Source organism: Procambarus clarkii, chromosome 40 (assembly GCF_040958095.1).
Source record: "Procambarus clarkii isolate CNS0578487 chromosome 40, FALCON_Pclarkii_2.0, whole genome shotgun sequence".
NCBI classification, from domain to species: domain Eukaryota; kingdom Metazoa; phylum Arthropoda; class Malacostraca; order Decapoda; family Cambaridae; genus Procambarus; species Procambarus clarkii.
This window is the reverse complement of record NC_091189.1, coordinates 39,285,368-39,303,732: the sequence shown is the minus strand read 5'-3', so window position 1 is coordinate 39,303,732 and position 18,365 is coordinate 39,285,368. Positions and strand designations below refer to the sequence as shown.

At 51.7% G+C, this 18,365-nt stretch overlaps 1 protein-coding gene across 2 annotated transcripts in view; it reads right to left on the bottom strand.

Annotated features, from left to right (window-relative positions):
• The window catches only part of LOC123757801 (uncharacterized), a 131,601-nt gene that overhangs the window by 95,010 nt on the left and 18,226 nt on the right, over nucleotides 1-18,365 (bottom strand). For both annotated transcript variants that reach the window (XM_069339003.1, XM_069339002.1), the window contains exon 2: nucleotides 9,175-9,353. In XM_069339003.1, the coding sequence (XP_069195104.1) occupies nucleotides 9,175-9,353 (179 nt within the window). The remainder of the gene's footprint in view (nucleotides 1-9,174; nucleotides 9,354-18,365) is intronic.

Genomic DNA, 18,365 nt, shown 5'->3' with positions numbered 1-18,365 from the left:
AGTTGCCGTCGGGGAAGTGGCTCAAATAGCCTCGGCTATCACTTCCTTTTGACGGCCGTGATGGTCAAGCGGATTAAGGCGCCCTGTAGTTACCAGTTGCGTTGCTTCTGGGAGTATGGGTTCGAGTCACTTCTGGGGTGTGAGTTTTCATTCGCATATAGTCCTGGGGACCATTCAGGCTTGTTCGCATTTGTGTTCCTCACGTGTGCCCCAAAGAATGAGGTGATTTGGTGAAATGCTATGCCCAAGATTACCATCCGAGTTGCCGTCGGGGAAGTGGCTCAAATAGCCTCGGCTATCACTTCCTTTTGACGGCCGTGATGGTCAAGCGGATTAAGGCGCCCTGTAGTTACCAGTTGCGTTGCTTCTGGGAGTATGGGTTCGAGTCACTTCTGGGGTGTGAGTTTTCATTCGCATATAGTCCTGGGGACCATTCAGGCTTGTTCGCATTTGTGTTCCTCACGTGTGCCCCAAAGAATGAGGTGATTTGGTGAAATGCTATGCCCAAGATTACCATCCGAGTTGCCGTCGGGGAAGTGGCTCAAATAGCCTCGGCTATCACTTCCTTTTGACGGCCGTGATGGTCAAGCGGATTAAGGCGCCCTGTAGTTACCAGTTGCGTTGCTTCTGGGAGTATGGGTTCGAGTCACTTCTGGGGTGTGAGTTTTCATTCGCATATAGTCCTGGGGACCATTCAGGCTTGTTCGCATTTGTGTTCCTCACGTGTGCCCCAAAGAATGAGGTGATTTGGTGAAATGCTATGCCCAAGATTACCATCCGAGTTGCCGTCGGGGAAGTGGCTCAAATAGCCTCGGCTATCACTTCCTTTTGACGGCCGTGATGGTCAAGCGGATTAAGGCGCCCTGTAGTTACCAGTTGCGTTGCTTCTGGGAGTATGGGTTCGAGTCACTTCTGGGGTGTGAGTTTTCATTCGCATATAGTCCTGGGGACCATTCAGGCTTGTTCGCATTTGTGTTCCTCACGTGTGCCCCAAAGAATGAGGTGATTTGGTGAAATGCTATGCCCAAGATTACCATCCGAGTTGCCGTCGGGGAAGTGGCTCAAATAGCCTCGGCTATCACTTCCTTTTGACGGCCGTGATGGTCAAGCGGATTAAGGCGCCCTGTAGTTACCAGTTGCGTTGCTTCTGGGAGTATGGGTTCGAGTCACTTCTGGGGTGTGAGTTTTCATTCGCATATAGTCCTGGGGACCATTCAGGCTTGTTCGCATTTGTGTTCCTCACGTGTGCCCCAAAGAATGAGGTGATTTGGTGAAATGCTATGCCCAAGATTACCATCCGAGTTGCCGTCGGGGAAGTGGCTCAAATAGCCTCGGCTATCACTTCCTTTTGACGGCCGTGATGGTCAAGCGGATTAAGGCGCCCTGTAGTTACCAGTTGCGTTGCTTCTGGGAGTATGGGTTCGAGTCACTTCTGGGGTGTGAGTTTTCATTCGCATATAGTCCTGGGGACCATTCAGGCTTGTTCGCATTTGTGTTCCTCACGTGTGCCCCAAAGAATGAGGTGATTTGGTGAAATGCTATGCCCAAGATTACCATCCGAGTTGCCGTCGGGGAAGTGGCTCAAATAGCCTCGGCTATCACTTCCTTTTGACGGCCGTGATGGTCAAGCGGATTAAGGCGCCCTGTAGTTACCAGTTGCGTTGCTTCTGGGAGTATGGGTTCGAGTCACTTCTGGGGTGTGAGTTTTCATTCGCATATAGTCCTGGGGACCATTCAGGCTTGTTCGCATTTGTGTTCCTCACGTGTGCCCCAAAGAATGAGGTGATTTGGTGAAATGCTATGCCCAAGATTACCATCCGAGTTGCCGTCGGGGAAGTGGCTCAAATAGCCTCGGCTATCACTTCCTTTTGACGGCCGTGATGGTCAAGCGGATTAAGGCGCCCTGTAGTTACCAGTTGCGTTGCTTCTGGGAGTATGGGTTCGAGTCACTTCTGGGGTGTGAGTTTTCATTCGCATATAGTCCTGGGGACCATTCAGGCTTGTTCGCATTTGTGTTCCTCACGTGTGCCCCAAAGAATGAGGTGATTTGGTGAAATGCTATGCCCAAGATTACCATCCGAGTTGCCGTCGGGGAAGTGGCTCAAATAGCCTCGGCTATCACTTCCTTTTGACGGCCGTGATGGTCAAGCGGATTAAGGCGCCCTGTAGTTACCAGTTGCGTTGCTTCTGGGAGTATGGGTTCGAGTCACTTCTGGGGTGTGAGTTTTCATTCGCATATAGTCCTGGGGACCATTCAGGCTTGTTCGCATTTGTGTTCCTCACGTGTGCCCCAAAGAATGAGGTGATTTGGTGAAATGCTATGCCCAAGATTACCATCCGAGTTGCCGTCGGGGAAGTGGCTCAAATAGCCTCGGCTATCACTTCCTTTTGACGGCCGTGATGGTCAAGCGGATTAAGGCGCCCTGTAGTTACCAGTTGCGTTGCTTCTGGGAGTATGGGTTCGAGTCACTTCTGGGGTGTGAGTTTTCATTCGCATATAGTCCTGGGGACCATTCAGGCTTGTTCGCATTTGTGTTCCTCACGTGTGCCCCAAAGAATGAGGTGATTTGGTGAAATGCTATGCCCAAGATTACCATCCGAGTTGCCGTCGGGGAAGTGGCTCAAATAGCCTCGGCTATCACTTCCTTTTGACGGCCGTGTTGGTCAAGCGGATTAAGGCGCCCTGTAGTTACCAGTTGCGTTGCTTCTGGGAGTATGGGTTCGAGTCACTTCTGGGGTGTGAGTTTTCATTCGCATATAGTCCTGGGGACCATTCAGGCTTGTTCGCATTTGTGTTCCTCACGTGTGCCCCAAAGAATGAGGTGATTTGGTGAAATGCTATGCCCAAGATTACCATCCGAGTTGCCGTCGGGGAAGTGGCTCAAATAGCCTCGGCTATCACTTCCTTTTGACGGCCGTGATGGTCAAGCGGATTAAGGCGCCCTGTAGTTACCAGTTGCGTTGCTTCTGGGAGTATGGGTTCGAGTCACTTCTGGGGTGTGAGTTTTCATTCGCATATAGTCCTGGGGACCATTCAGGCTTGTTCGCATTTGTGTTCCTCACGTGTGCCCCAAAGAATGAGGTGATTTGGTGAAATGCTATGCCCAAGATTACCATCCGAGTTGCCGTCGGGGAAGTGGCTCAAATAGCCTCGGCTATCACTTCCTTTTGACGGCCGTGATGGTCAAGCGGATTAAGGCGCCCTGTAGTTACCAGTTGCGTTGCTTCTGGGAGTATGGGTTCGAGTCACTTCTGGGGTGTGAGTTTTCATTCGCATATAGTCCTGGGGACCATTCAGGCTTGTTCGCATATATATATATATATATATATATATATATATATATATATATATATATATATATATATGTGTGTGTGTGTGTGTGTGTATAAAGTATATATGGAAGCTGATCAGAATTACATTTCACCTTTGTAAATGCACATTAATGACACTATTTAAAAGACACATCGACCACTTTATGAAGGGCTGACGTTACTCTGTGCATCTATGTATTTATGTAGGTTAGATTAGCATTTTAAAAGCATTACAATCACCTTTTGTGGTTGATTGTTCAAAAATCCCTGAACTATATGTTCAACAAATCTCTCACTCTGTCCATGGAGGACAGAAGAAAATGTATATATGCTGGTTAGCATTGTAAATGTCTGGCCACGTCTGTGGTAGACAAAACAACTGAAGTGTGAGGTTGTACCATATATGCTGCACGTACCGTCCGTGGTGACACATGAGGTGCATGTACCGTCCGTGGTGACACATGAGGTGCATGTACCGTCCGTGGTGACACATGAGGTGCATGTACCGTCCGTGGTGACACATGAGGTGCATGTACCGTCCGTGGTGACACATGAGGTGCATGTACCGTCCGTGGTGACACATGAGGTGCATGTACCGTCCGTGGTGACACATGAGGTGCATGTACCGTCCGTGGTGACACATGAGGTGCACGTACCGTCCGTGGTGACACATGAGGTGCACGTACCGTCCGTGGTGACACATGAGGTGCATGTACCGTCCGTGGTGACACATGAGGTGCATGTACCGTCCGTGGTGACACATGAGGTGCATGTACCGTCCGTGGTGACACATGAGGTGCACGTACCGTCCGTGGTGACACATGAGGTGCACGTACCGTCCGTGGTGACACATGAGGTGCATGTACCGTCCGTGGTGACACATGAGGTGCATGTACCGTCCGTGGTGACACATGAGGTGCATGTACCGTCCGTGGTGACACATGAGGTGCACGTACCGTCCGTGGTGACACATGAGGTGCACGTACCGTCCGTGGTGACACATGAGGTGCATGTACCGTCCGTGGTGACACATGAGGTGCATGTACCGTCCGTGGTGACACATGAGGTGCATGTACCGTCCGTGGTGACACATGAGGTGCATGTACCGTCCGTGGTGACACATGAGGTGCATGTACCGTCCGTGGTGACACATGAGGTGCATGTACCGTCCGTGGTGACACATGAGGTGCATGTACCGTCCGTGGTGACACATGAGGTGCATGTACCGTCCGTGGTGACACATGAGGTGCATGTACCGTCCGTGGTGACACATGAGGTGCATGTACCGTCCGTGGTGACACATGAGGTGCATGTACCGTCCGTGGTGACACATGAGGTGCATGTACCGTCCGTGGTGACACATGAGGTGCATGTACCGTCCGTGGTGACACATGAGGTGCATGTACCGTCCGTGGTGACACATGAGGTGCATGTACCGTCCGTGGTGACACATGAGGTGCACGTACCGTCCGTGGTGACACATGAGGTGCACGTACCGTCCGTGGTGACACATGAGGTGCATGTACCGTCCGTGGTGACACATGAGGTGCATGTACCGTCCGTGGTGACACATGAGGTGCATGTACCGTCCGTGGTGACACATGAGGTGCACGTACCGTCCGTGGTGACACATGAGGTGCATGTACCGTCCGTGGTGACACATGAGGTGCATGTACCGTCCGTGGTGACACATGAGGTGCATGTACCGTCCGTGGTGACACATGAGGTGCATGTACCGTCCGTGGTGACACATGAGGTGCATGTACCGTCCGTGGTGACACATGAGGTGCATGTACCGTCCGTGGTGACACGTGAGGTGCACGTACCGTCCGTGGTGACACATGAGGTGCACGTACCGTCCGTGGTGACACATGAGGTGCATGTACCGTCCGTGGTGACACATGAGGTGCATGTACCGTCCGTGGTGACACATGAGGTGCATGTACCGTCCGTGGTGACACGTGAGGTGCACGTACCGTCCGTGGTGACACATGAGGTGCACGTACCGTCCGTGGTGACACATGAGGTACACGTACCGTCCGTGGTGACACATGAGGTGCACGTACCGTCCGTGGTGACACATGAGGTACATGTACCGTCCGTGGTGACACATGAGGTACACGTACCGTCCGTGGTGACACATGAGGTGCACGTACCGTCCGTGGTGACACATGAGGTGCATGTACCGTCCGTGGTGACACATGAGGTGCATGTACCGTCTGTGGTGACACATGAGGTACATGTACCGTCCGTGGTGACACATGAGGTGCACGTACCGTCCGTGGTGACACATGAGGTGCATGTACCGTCCGTGGTGACACATGAGGTGCATGTACCGTCCGTGGTGACACATGAGGTGCATGTACCGTCCGTGGTGACACATGAGGTGCATGTACCGTCCGTGGTGACACATGAGGTGCATGTACCGTCCGTGGTGACACATGAGGTGCATGTACCGTCCGTGGTGACACATGAGGTGCATGTACCGTCCGTGGTGACACATGAGGTGCATGTACCGTCCGTGGTGACACATGAGGTACATGTACCGTCCGTGGTGACACATGAGGTACATGTACCGTCAGTGGTGACACATGAGGTACACGTACCGTCCGTGGTGACACATGAGCTGCATGTACCGTCCGTGGTGACACATGAGGTGCACGTACCGTCCGTGGTGACACATGAGGTGCATGTACCGTCCGTGGTGACACATGAGGTGCATGTACCGTCCGTGGTGACACATGAGGTGCATGTACCGTCCGTGGTGACACATGAGGTGCATGTACCGTCCGTGGTGACACATGAGGTACATGTACCGTCCGTGGTGACACATGAGGTACATGTACCGTCCGTGGTGACACATGAGGTACATGTACCGTCCGTGGTGACACATGAGGTGCATGTACCGTCCGTGGTGACACATGAGGTGCATGTACCGTCTGTGGTGACACATGAGGTACATGTACCGTCCGTGGTGACACATGAGGTGCATGTACCGTCCGTGGTGACACATGAGGTGCATGTACCGTCCGTGGTGACACATGAGGTGCATGTACCGTCTGTGGTGACACATGAGGTACATGTACCGTCCGTGGTGACACATGAGGTGCATGTACCGTCCGTGGTGACACATGAGGTACACGTACCGTCCGTGGTGACACATGAGGTGCATGTACCGTCCGTGGTGACACATGAGGTACACGTACCGTCCGTGGTGACACATGAGGTGCATGTACCGTCCGTGGTGACACATGAGGTGCACGTACCGTCCGTGGTGACACATGAGGTGCATGTACCGTCCGTGGTGACACATGAGGTGCATGTACCGTCCGTGGTGACACATGAGGTGCATGTACCGTCCGTGGTGACACATGAGGTACATGTACCGTCCGTGGTGACACATGAGGTACATGTACCGTCCGTGGTGACACATGAGTTACATGTACCGTCCGTGGTGACACATGAGGTGCATGTACCGTCCGTGGTGACACATGAGATGCATGTACCGTCCGTGGTGACACATGAGGTACACGTACCGTCCGTGGTGACACATGAGGTACACGTACCGTCCGTGGTGACACATGAGGTGCATGTACCGTCCGTGGTGACACATGAGGTACACGTACCGTCCGTGGAGACACATGAGGTGCATGTACCGTCCGTGGTGACACATGAGGTACACGTACCGTCCGTGGTGTCACATGAGGTGCATGTACCGTCCGTGGTGACACATGAGGTACACGTACCGTCCGTGGTGACACATGAGGTACACGTACCGTCCGTGGTGACACATGAGGTGCATGTACCGTCCGTGGTGACACATGAGGTGCATGTACCGTCCGTGGTGACACATGAGGTACACGTACCGTCCGTGGTGACATATGAGGTACACGTACCGTCCGTGGTGACACATGAGGTGCATGTACCGTCCGTGGTGACACATGAGGTGCATGTACCGTCCGTGGTGACACATGAGGTACACGTACCGTCCGTGGTGACACATGAGGTACACGTACCGTCCGTGGTGACACATGAGGTGCATGTACCGTCCGTGGTGACACATGAGGTGCATGTACCGTCCGTGGTGACACATGAGGTACACGTACCGTCCGTGGTGACACATTAGGTACACGTACCGTCCGTGGTGACAGAGCTGCACGTACCGGTCGGCCGGAGCGGACAGCACGCTGAACTTGTGATCTTGTGGTCCCGGGTTCGATCCCAGGCGCCGGCGAGAAACAATGGGCAGAGTTTCTTTCACCCTATGCCCCTGTTACCTAGCAGTAAAATAGGTACCTGGGTGTTAGTCAGCTGTCACGGGCTGCTTCCTGGGGGTGGAGGCCTGGTCGAGGACCGGGCCGCGGGGACACAAAAAAAAAAGACCCGAAATCATCTCAAGATAACCTCAAGATAACCGTCCGTGATGACAGAGGAGCTACACGTACCGTCCGTGGTGACAGAGCTGCACGTACCGTCCGTGGTGACAGAGCTGCACGTACCGTCCGTGATGACAGAGCTGCACGTACCGTCCGTGGTGACAGAGCTGCACGTACCGTCCGTGGTGACAGAGCTGCACGTACCGTCCGTGGTGACAGAGCTGCACGTACCGTCCGTGGTGACAGAGCTGCACGTACCGTCCGTGGTGACAGAGCTGCACGTACCGTCCGTGGTGACAGAGCTGCACGTACCGTCCGTGGTGACAGAGCTGCACGTACCGTCCGTGGTGACAGAGCTGCACGTACCGTCCGTGGTGACAGAGCTGCACGTACCGTCAGTGGTGACAGAGCTGCACGTACCGTCAGTGGTGACAGAGCTACACGTACCGTCCGTGGTGACAGAGCTGCACGTACCGTCAGTGGTGACAGAGCTGCACGTACCGTCCGTGGTGACAGAGCTGCACGTACCGTCAGTGGTGACAGAGCTGCACGTACCGTCAGTGGTGACAGAGCTGCACGTACCGTCCGTGGTGACAGAGCTGCACGTACCGTCCGTGGTGACAGAGCTGCACGTACAGTCCGTGGTGACAGAGCTGCACGTACCGTCCGTGGTGACAGAGCTGCACGTACCGTCCGTGGTGACAGAGCTGCACGTACCGTCCGTGGTGACAGCTGCACGTACCGTCCGTGGTGACAGAGCTGCACGTACCATCAGTGGTGACAGAGCTGCACGTACCGACCGTGGTGACAGAGCTGCACGTACCGTCCGTGGTGACAGAGCTGCACGTACCATCAGTGGTGACAGCTGCACGTACCGTCAGTGGTGACAGAGCTGCACGTACCATCAGTGGTGACAGAGTTGCACGTACCGTCCGTGGTGACAGAGCTGCACGTACCGTCCGTGGTGACAGAGCTGCACGTACCGTCCGTGGTGACAGAGCTGCACGTACCGTCAGTGGTGACAGAGCTGCACGTACCGTCAGTGGTGACAGAGCTGCACGTACCGTCCGTGGTGACAGAGCTGCACGTACCGTCAGTGGTGACAGAGCTGCACGTACCGTCCGTGGTGACAGAGCTGCACGTACCGTCAGTGGTGACAGAGCTGCACGTACCGTCCGTGGTGACAGAGCTGCACGTACCGTCTGTGGTGACAGAGCTGCACGTACCATCCGTGGTGACAGCTGCACGTACCGTCAGTGGTGACAGAGAAGCTGCACGAACCATCTGAGGTGACAGGAGCTGCACGTACCGTCCGAGTTAACAAAAGGAGTACACGTACCATCCGTGGGGACAGAGAAGCTGCACGTACTGTCAGTGGTGACAGAGCTGCACGTACCATCCGTGGTGACAGAGAAGCTGCACGTACTGTTAGTGGTGACAGAGAAGCTGTAAGTACTGTCCATAGTGAGAGAGGAGCTGCACGTACCGTCCGTGGTGACAGAGCAGACGGGGGTCGAGCCTGGAACACTGCTGGTCGACTCTGCACGGCTCGCCAACACGCCTCAGGGCCAAGCACGCCCCGCCTGGCTCACGTACAAAGTCCCGCTGACACGTGCACGCCTGCTGCTCCCGGCAGTACTCCCCATGGAAGCAGTCCTTGTTCTCCTGCACGGCCAGGAATGGGGAGACACATGTCAGGAATGGGAGACACAGTCAGCAATAGAGAGACACAGTCAGGAAAGGGGAGATAGAGTCAGGAATGAGGAGACATTGAGGAATGGAGAGACACATGTCAGGAATGGGGAGACAGTCAGGAATGGGGAGACAGTCAGGAATGGGGAGAAACAGTCAGGAATTGAGAGACACAGTCAGGAATAGGGATACAATCAGGAATGGGAAGACACAGTCAGGAATAGAGAGACAGTCAAGAATAGGGAGACACAGTCAACAATGGGGAGACATTGTCAGGAATGGGGAGATACAGTAAGGAATATGGAGACAGTCAAGAATGGGGAGACACAGCCAGCAATGGGGAGACAGTCAAGAATAGGGAGTCAGTCAGCAATGAGAGATACAGTCAGGTATGTGGAAATACAGTCAGAAATGGGGCGACACAGTAAGCAATGGGAATTAGACACAGTCAGAAATTGAGAGACCGTCAGGAAAGAGTAGACAGTCATGAATGCGGAGACACAGTCAGGAAAGGGAATTAGAAAGTCATGAATAGGGAGACAGTCAGGAATGGGGAATCACAGTCAGGAATGGAAAAACAGTCAGGAATAGGGAGAGACAGTCACGAATGGGAAGACACAGTCAGGAATTGAGAGCCACAGTCAGGAATGGGGAGATACAGTCAGGAATGTGAATTAGAAAATCATTAATAGGGAGAAAATCAGGAATAGGGAATCACAGTCAGGAATGGAAAGACAATCAGGAATAGGGAGAGACAGTCAGGAATGGGAAGACACAGTCAGAAAAGGAGAGTCACAGTCAGGAATGGGGAGATACAGTCAGGAATGGGGACACAAAGTCAGGAATGGTTAGTCACAGTCAGGAATTGTGAGACAAAATCAGGAATAGGGAAACAGTCAGGAATGTGGAGAGACAGTTAGGAATAGGGAGACACAATCAAGAATCGGGAGACAGTCAAAAATGGGGAGACACAGTCAGGAATGGAGAAACAGTCAGGAACGTGAAGACACAGTCAGAAATGGGGAGAAAGTCAAGAATGGGGAGATACAGTCAGCAATGGGGAGACATAGTCAGGAAAGGGGAGATATAGTCAGTAATGGGGAGACAGTCAGGAATGGGGAAACAAAATTAGCAATGGGGAGTAAGTCAGGAATAGGGAGACAGACAGGAATAAGGAGATACAGTCAGGAGTTGGGAGACACAGTCAGGAATAGGGAGACACAGTCAGGAATGGAAACACAGTCAGGAATGGAAACACAGTCAGGAATAGGGAAACACACAGAGGAATGGAGAGACAGACAAGAATGGGGAGACGCAGTCAGGAATGGGGAGACACGTTCAAGAATAGGGAGAAAAGATTCAGGAATGGGGAGATACAGTCGGCAATTAAGTGACACTCTCAGCAATGGAGAGACACGGTTAGGAATGAGGAAATACAATCAGGAATGGTGAGACGCAGTCAGGAATAGGGAGAAACTGTCAGGAGTGGAAAGACATAGTAAGGAATGGGGAGACACTGTCAGGAATTGAGAGTCTGTCAGGAATAGGGAGAAAGTGTCAGGAATGGAGAGACACAGTCAGTAAAAGGGAGACACAGTCAGGAACAGTAAGAAACAGTCAGGAATGAGGAGATACAGTCAGCAATATTGAGACACAGTCAGCAATGGGGAGACACAGTCAGGAACTGGGAGATACAGTCAGGAATCTGGAGACACAGTCAGGAATAGAGAGACAATCAGGAAAGGGGAAACACAGTAGAGGAAATTAAGAGACACAGTCAGGAATTGGGGAAATACAGTCATGAATTAACAGACACACAGTCACGAATGGGGAGACAGTTAGTCACAATCAGGAATGGAGAGACAGTCAGGAATAGGAAGACACAGTCAGGAATGGGGAGGTACAAACGGGAATGGAGAATGAGTCAAGATTGGGAAGACACAGTCAGAAGTGGGAAGACACAGTCAGGAACAGGGAGACAGTCAGGAATGGGAGACACAGTCAGTAATTAGGTGACACATTCAGGACTGGAGAGACAGTCAGGAATTGAGAGACAAAGCCAGGAATGTCGAGATACAGTCAGAAATGAGGAGACACAGTCAGGATTATGGAGACACAGTCAGGAATGGGGAGACACGGTCAGGAATGGAGATACAGTCAGGAATCAGAAGACCCAATCAGGAATTAGGAGACACAGTCAGGAATGGGGAGACACAATCAGGAATGGGGACATACAGTTATGAATGGCGAGACATAGTCAGGAATGGGAATTAAACACAGGAACTGAAAGACAGTCAGGAATTGGGATTCACAATCAGGAATTGAAAGACAGTCAGGAATATGGAGAGACAGTCAGTATCGGGGAGACACAGTCAGGAATGGTGAGACAGTCAGGAATGGGAAGACACAGTCAGAAGTGGGAAGACACAGTTATTAAAGGATAGACACTGTCTGCAGTGGGGAGACAGTCAGGAATGGGGAGACAGTCAGGAATAGGGAGACAGAGAGAAATGGGGAGACACATTCAGGAAAGAAGAGACACAGTCAGGAAAAGGGAGACACAGTCAGGAATAGGAAGACAGTCAGGAATAGGGAGACACAGTCAGGAATGAAAAACACATTCAAGAATGGGGAGACACAGTTAGGAATGGAGAGACAGTCAGGCATAGGGAGACACAGTCAGGATTGTGGAGACACAGTGAATAATAGGGAGACACAGTCAGGAATTGAGAGACACAGTCAGTAATGAGGAAAAACTGTCAGGAATGCTAAGAATGAGTAAAAAAATGTGGAGATACAGTCAGCAGTGGAGAGACACAGTCAACGATGGGGAGACACAGTCAGGAATGGAGAGACACAGTCAGGAATGGAGAGACACAGTCAGGAATGGAGAGACAGTCAGGAATGGAGAGACACAATCAGCAATGGGGACACATAATCTGGAATGGGGAGATACAGTCAGAAATTGTGAGACAGTCAGGAATGGAAAGACACAGTTAGGAATGGAGAGACACCGCCAGAAATGGCGAGACACAGTCAGGAATAGGGAGGCACAGCCAGGAATGGGGAGACACAGTCAATAATGTGGAGACACAGTCAGGAAAGGGGAAACACAGTCAGGAATGAGGAGAAACTGTCAGGAATGCTAAGAAAGAGTAAAAAATGGGGAGATACAGTCAGCAATAGGGAGACACAGTCAGCGATGGGGAGACACAGTCAGCGATGGGGAGACACAGTCAGGAATGGAGAGACATAGTCAGGAATGGAGAGACAGTCAAGAATTGGAAGACACAGTCAGAAGTGGGAAGACACATTCAGGAATGGAGAAACAATCAGGAATGGAGAGATACAGTTAGGAATATGGAGACACAGTCAGGAATATAGAGACACAGTCAGGAATGGGGAGACACAGTCAGGAATGGGGAGGCACAGTCAGGAATGGGGAGACACAGTCAGGAATGGAGATACAGTCAGGAACAGTAAGATACAGTCAGGAATTAAGGGACACAGTCAGGAATAGGGAGACACAGTCAGGAATGGTGAAATACAGTCATGAATGGCGAGACACAGTCAGGAATGGGAATTAAACACTGTCAGGAATGGGGAGTCACAATCAAGAATGGAGAGACAGTCAGTAATGGAGAGTCACAGTCAGTAATGGAGAGACACAGTCATGAATGGGAAGATACAGTCAGGTATAGGGAGACAGTCAGGAATAGGGAAACAGTTAGGAATGGAGAGACACAGTCAGGAATGTGGAGACAATCAGGAATATAGAGAGACAGTCAGGAATGGGGAGACACAGTCTGGAATGGAGATACAGTCAGGAACAGGGAGACACAATCAGGAATTATGAGACACAGTCAGGAATGGGGAAATATGGTCATGAATTGGGAGACACAGTCGGGAATGGGAATTGGACACTGTCAGGAATGGGGAGACAGTCAGGAGTTGGGAGTCACAATCATGAATGGAGAGACAGGCAGGAATAGGGAGAGACAGTCAGTAATGAGAATCACAGTCAGGAATGGTGAGACAGTCAGGAATGGCAAGATACAGTCAGTAATGGAGAGACACAGTCAGGAATGGTGAGACACAGTCAGGAAAGGAGACACTATTTACAATGGGGAGACAGTCAGGAATGGGAAGACACAGTCAGTAATGACGAGACACAGTCAGGAATGGGATCACAGTCAGGAATTAGGGGACACAGTCAGGAATGGGGAGACACAGTCAGGAATGGCGAGACACAGTCAGGAATGGGGAGACACAGTCAGGAATGGCGAGACACAGTCAGGAATGAAGAGGCACAGTCAGGAATGGGGAGACACAGTCAGGAATGGGGAGACAATCAGGAATGGTGAGACACAGTCAGGAATAAAGAGACACAGTCGGTAATAGGGAGACACAGTCAGTAATGGAGAGACAGTCAGGAATGGAGAGATACAGTCAGGAATGGGAAGACACATTCAGGCACGAGTAGATATAGTCAGGAATAGGTTATCTTGAGATGATTTCGGGTCTTTTAGTGTCCCCGCGGCCCGGTCCTCGACCAGACCTCCACCCCTAGGAAGCAGCCCGTGACAGCTGACTAACACCCAGGTACCTATTTTACTGCTAGGTAACAGAGGCATAGGGTGAAAGAAACTCTACCCATTGTTTCTCTCCGGCACCCGGGATCGAACCCGGGACCACAGGATCACAAATCCAGCGTCCTGTCCGCTCGGCCGACCGGCTCTGGGTAGACACAGTCAGAAATTGGGAGAGACAGTCAGGAATGGAGAGAGATTTAGGAATGGGAAGACAGTCAGGAATAAGGAGGCACAGTTAGGACTAGGGGGAGACAATCAGGATTGGAGACACAGTCAGGAATGGATAGACAGTATGGAATGGGGAGACACAATCATGAATGGAGAGATAGTCAGGAATGGAGAGACAGTCAGGAATGGGGAGACACAGTCAGCAATGGGGAGACACCGTCAGGAATTGGGAGATACAGACAGGAATGGGGAGATACAGTAAGGAATGGGGGAGACACAGTCAGGAATGGAGAAATACAGTCAAGAATGGCGAGACACAGTCAGGAATGGGAATTAGACACATTCAGGAATGGGGAGACAGTCAGGAATTGGGAGTCACAGTCAGGAATGGAGAGACAGTCAGGAATGGGGAGACATTCATGAATGGGGAGACACAGTCAGTAATAAGGAGACAGACAGGAATTGAGAGACACAGTCAGGAATAGGGAGACAGTCAGGAATAGGGAGACAGTCAGGAATTGGGAGATACAGTCAGGAATGGGGAGGCACAGTCAGGAATGGAAGACACTGTCAGGAATGGGGAGATACAATCAGGAATGGAAAGTCACAGCCAGGAATGGGTAGACACATTCAAGAAATGGGAAATAATAGGAAATAACTTTGCAGACGAAACTGCAAAACTTGCAACTAAGAGAAGAAATGTAGACATTTACATACCACAGAGTCTATCACAGATTAAGAAAGTAATTAGAAACAGAGCAATGCAGGTGATGTACAGCGACCACAACACAGCAGTTGCAACATCAGGATCTGCGGGTTGGTACAAGAATTCAACCAACTAGGAACCACTTAGTTTGATGAAAGGGGGCAGTAGAGCAACAGAAGTACACTTACTTTGGATCAGGCTTGGATACCCATGTGCATGGGAAATAGGCTTACTGGTTCCGGAAGATGAGAGGAAATGTCAACACTGTGAAGAAATGCCCGACAGACCACAGGAACATTATCTAACACAGTGCACAGTTACTACCACAACAGACCACTGGAACATTATCTAACACAGTGCACAGTTACTACCACAACAGACCACTGGAACATTATCTAACACAGTGCAGCGTTACAAACCCATTAAGAGTTCAATTCAGATTCAACAGAGCAGAAGAAGTCGTTAAACACATATGGCAAAATCTTACTGAAGCGACCATACGAGTCATAAATACTCATACTCCGCCCAAGTAAAACAGAAACAAGCAACACTTAGTGGGCCAGCCAGAGGCTTAGGGCCCGCGCAGTGGGCCAGCCAGAGGCTTAGGGCCCGCGCAGTGGGCCAGCCAGAGGCTTAGGGCCCGCGCAGTGGGCCAGCCAGAGGCTTAGGGCCCGCGCAGTGGGCCAGCCAGAGGCTTAGGGCCCGCGCAGTGGGCCAGCCAGAGGCTTAGGGCCCGCGCAGTGGGCCAGCCAGAGGCTTAGGGCCCGCGCAGTGGGCCAGCCAGAGGCTTAGGGCCAGCGCAGTGGGCCAGCCAGAGGCTTAGGGCCCGCACAGTGGGCCAGCCAGAGGCTTAGGGCCCGCACAGTGGGCCAGCCAGAGGCTTAGGGCCCGCGCAGTGGGCCAGCCAGAGGCTTAGGGCCCGCGCAGGAATATCCCTGCAAAAAAAAAGGAATGGGCAGACGCAGTCAGGAATGGAGAGACAGTCAGGAATATAGAGGCACAGTCAGGAATAGATACAGTCAGGAAAGTGGAGACACAGTTAGGAATGGGAAGACACTGTCAGCAATGGGGAGACACAGTCAGGAATGGGGAGACAGTAAGGAATGTGGAGATACAGCCAGGAATAGGGAGACACAGTCAGGAATGGAGAGACACAGTCAGGAATGGAGAGAGTCAGGAATGGGGAGGTACATTCAGGAATGGAGAGACACAGTCAGCAATGTGGAGACACAGTCAGAAATTGAGAGACACAGTCAGGAATGGGGAAACACAGTCAGGAATGGGGAGACACAGTAAGGAATGTGGAGATACAGCCAGGAATAGGGAGACACAGTCAGGAATGGAGAGACACAATCAGGAATGGGGAGACAATTAGGAAATGGGAGTCACAGTCAGGAATGGAGAGACAGTCAGGAAAAGGGAGAGACAGTCAGTAATGGAGAGTCACAGTCAGGAATGGAGAGACAGTCAGGAATGAAGAGAGACAGTCAAGTATGGGGAGACACAGTCAGGAATGGGGAGACGAAGTCCGGAATTGGGAGACACAGTCAAGAACACGTACCATACAACAGTACCGGAAGGAACACATACAACAGTACCGGGAGGAACATGTGCAACAGTACCGGGAGGAACACGTACAACAGTACCGGGAGGAACACGTACCATACAACAGTACCGGGAGGAACACATACAACAGTACCGGGAGGAACATGTACAACAGTACCGGGAGGAACACGTACCATACAACAGTACCGGGAGGAACATGTACAACAGTACCGGGAGGAACACGTACCATACAACAGTACCGGGAGGAACATGTACAACAGTACCGGGAGGAACACGTACCATACAACAGTACCGGGAGGAACACGTACAACAGTACCGGGAGGAACACATACAACAGTACCGGGAGGAACACGTACAACAGTACCGGGAGGAACACGTACCATACAACAGTACCGGGAGGAACACGTACAACAGTACCGGGAGGAACACGTACAACAGTACCGGGAGGAACACGTACACATACAACAGTACCGGGAGGAACACATACAACAGTACCGGGAGGAACACGTACAACAGTACCGGGAGGAACACATACAACAGTACCGGGAGGAACACGTACAACAGTACCGGGAGGAACACATACAACAGTACCGGGAGGAACACATACAACAGTACCGGGAGGAACACGTACAACAGTACCGGGAGGAACACATACAACAGTACCGGGAGGAACACATACAACAGTACCGGGAGGAACACGTACAACAGTACCGGGAGGAACACGTACAACAGTACCGGGAGAAACACGTACCATACAACAGTACCGGGAGGAACACATACAACAGTACCGGGAGGAGCACGTACAACAGTACCGGGAGGAACACATACAACAGTACCGGGAGGAACACGTACAACAGTACCGGGAGGAACACATACAACAGTACCGGGAGGAACACATACAACAGTACCGGGAGGAACACATACAACAGTACCGGGAGGAACACGTACCATACAACAGTACCGGGAGGAACACATACAACAGTACCGGGAGGAACACGTACCATACAACAGTACCGGGAGGAACACGTACCATACAACAGTACCGGGAGGAACACGTACCATACAACAGTACCGGGAGAAACACGTACCATACAACAGTACCGGGAGGAACACGTACCATACAATAGTACCGGGAGGAACACGTACCATACAACAGTACCGGGAGGAACACGTACCATACAACAGTACCGGGAGGAACACGTACAACAGTACTGGGAGGAACACGTACCATACAACAGTACCGGGAGGAACACGTACCATACAACAGTACCGGGAGGAACACGTACCATACAACAGTACCGGGAGGAACACATACAACAGTACCGGGAGGAACACGTACCATACAACAGTACCGGGAGGAACACATACAACAGTACCGGGAGGAACACATACAACAGTACCGGGAGGAACACGTACCATACAACAGTACCGGGAGGAACACGTACAACAGTACTGGGAGGAACACGTTCCATACAACAGTACCGGGAGGAACACATACAACAGTACCGGGAGGAGCACGTACAACAGTACCGGGAGGAACACATACAACAGTACCGGGAGGAACACGTACAACAGTACCGGGAGGAACACATACAACAGTACCGGGAGGAACACATACAACAGTACCGGGAGGAACACATACAACAGTACCGGGAGGAACACGTACCATACAACAGTACCGGGAGGAACACATACAACAGTACCGGGAGGAACACGTACCATACAACAGTACCGGGAGGAACACGTACCATACAACAGTACCGGGAGGAACACGTACCATACAACAGTACCGGGAGAAACACGTACCATACAACAGTACCGGGAGGAACACGTACCATACAATAGTACCGGGAGGAACACGTACCATACAACAGTACCGGGAGGAACACGTACCATACAACAGTACCGGGAGGAACACGTACAACAGTACTGGGAGGAACACGTACCATACAA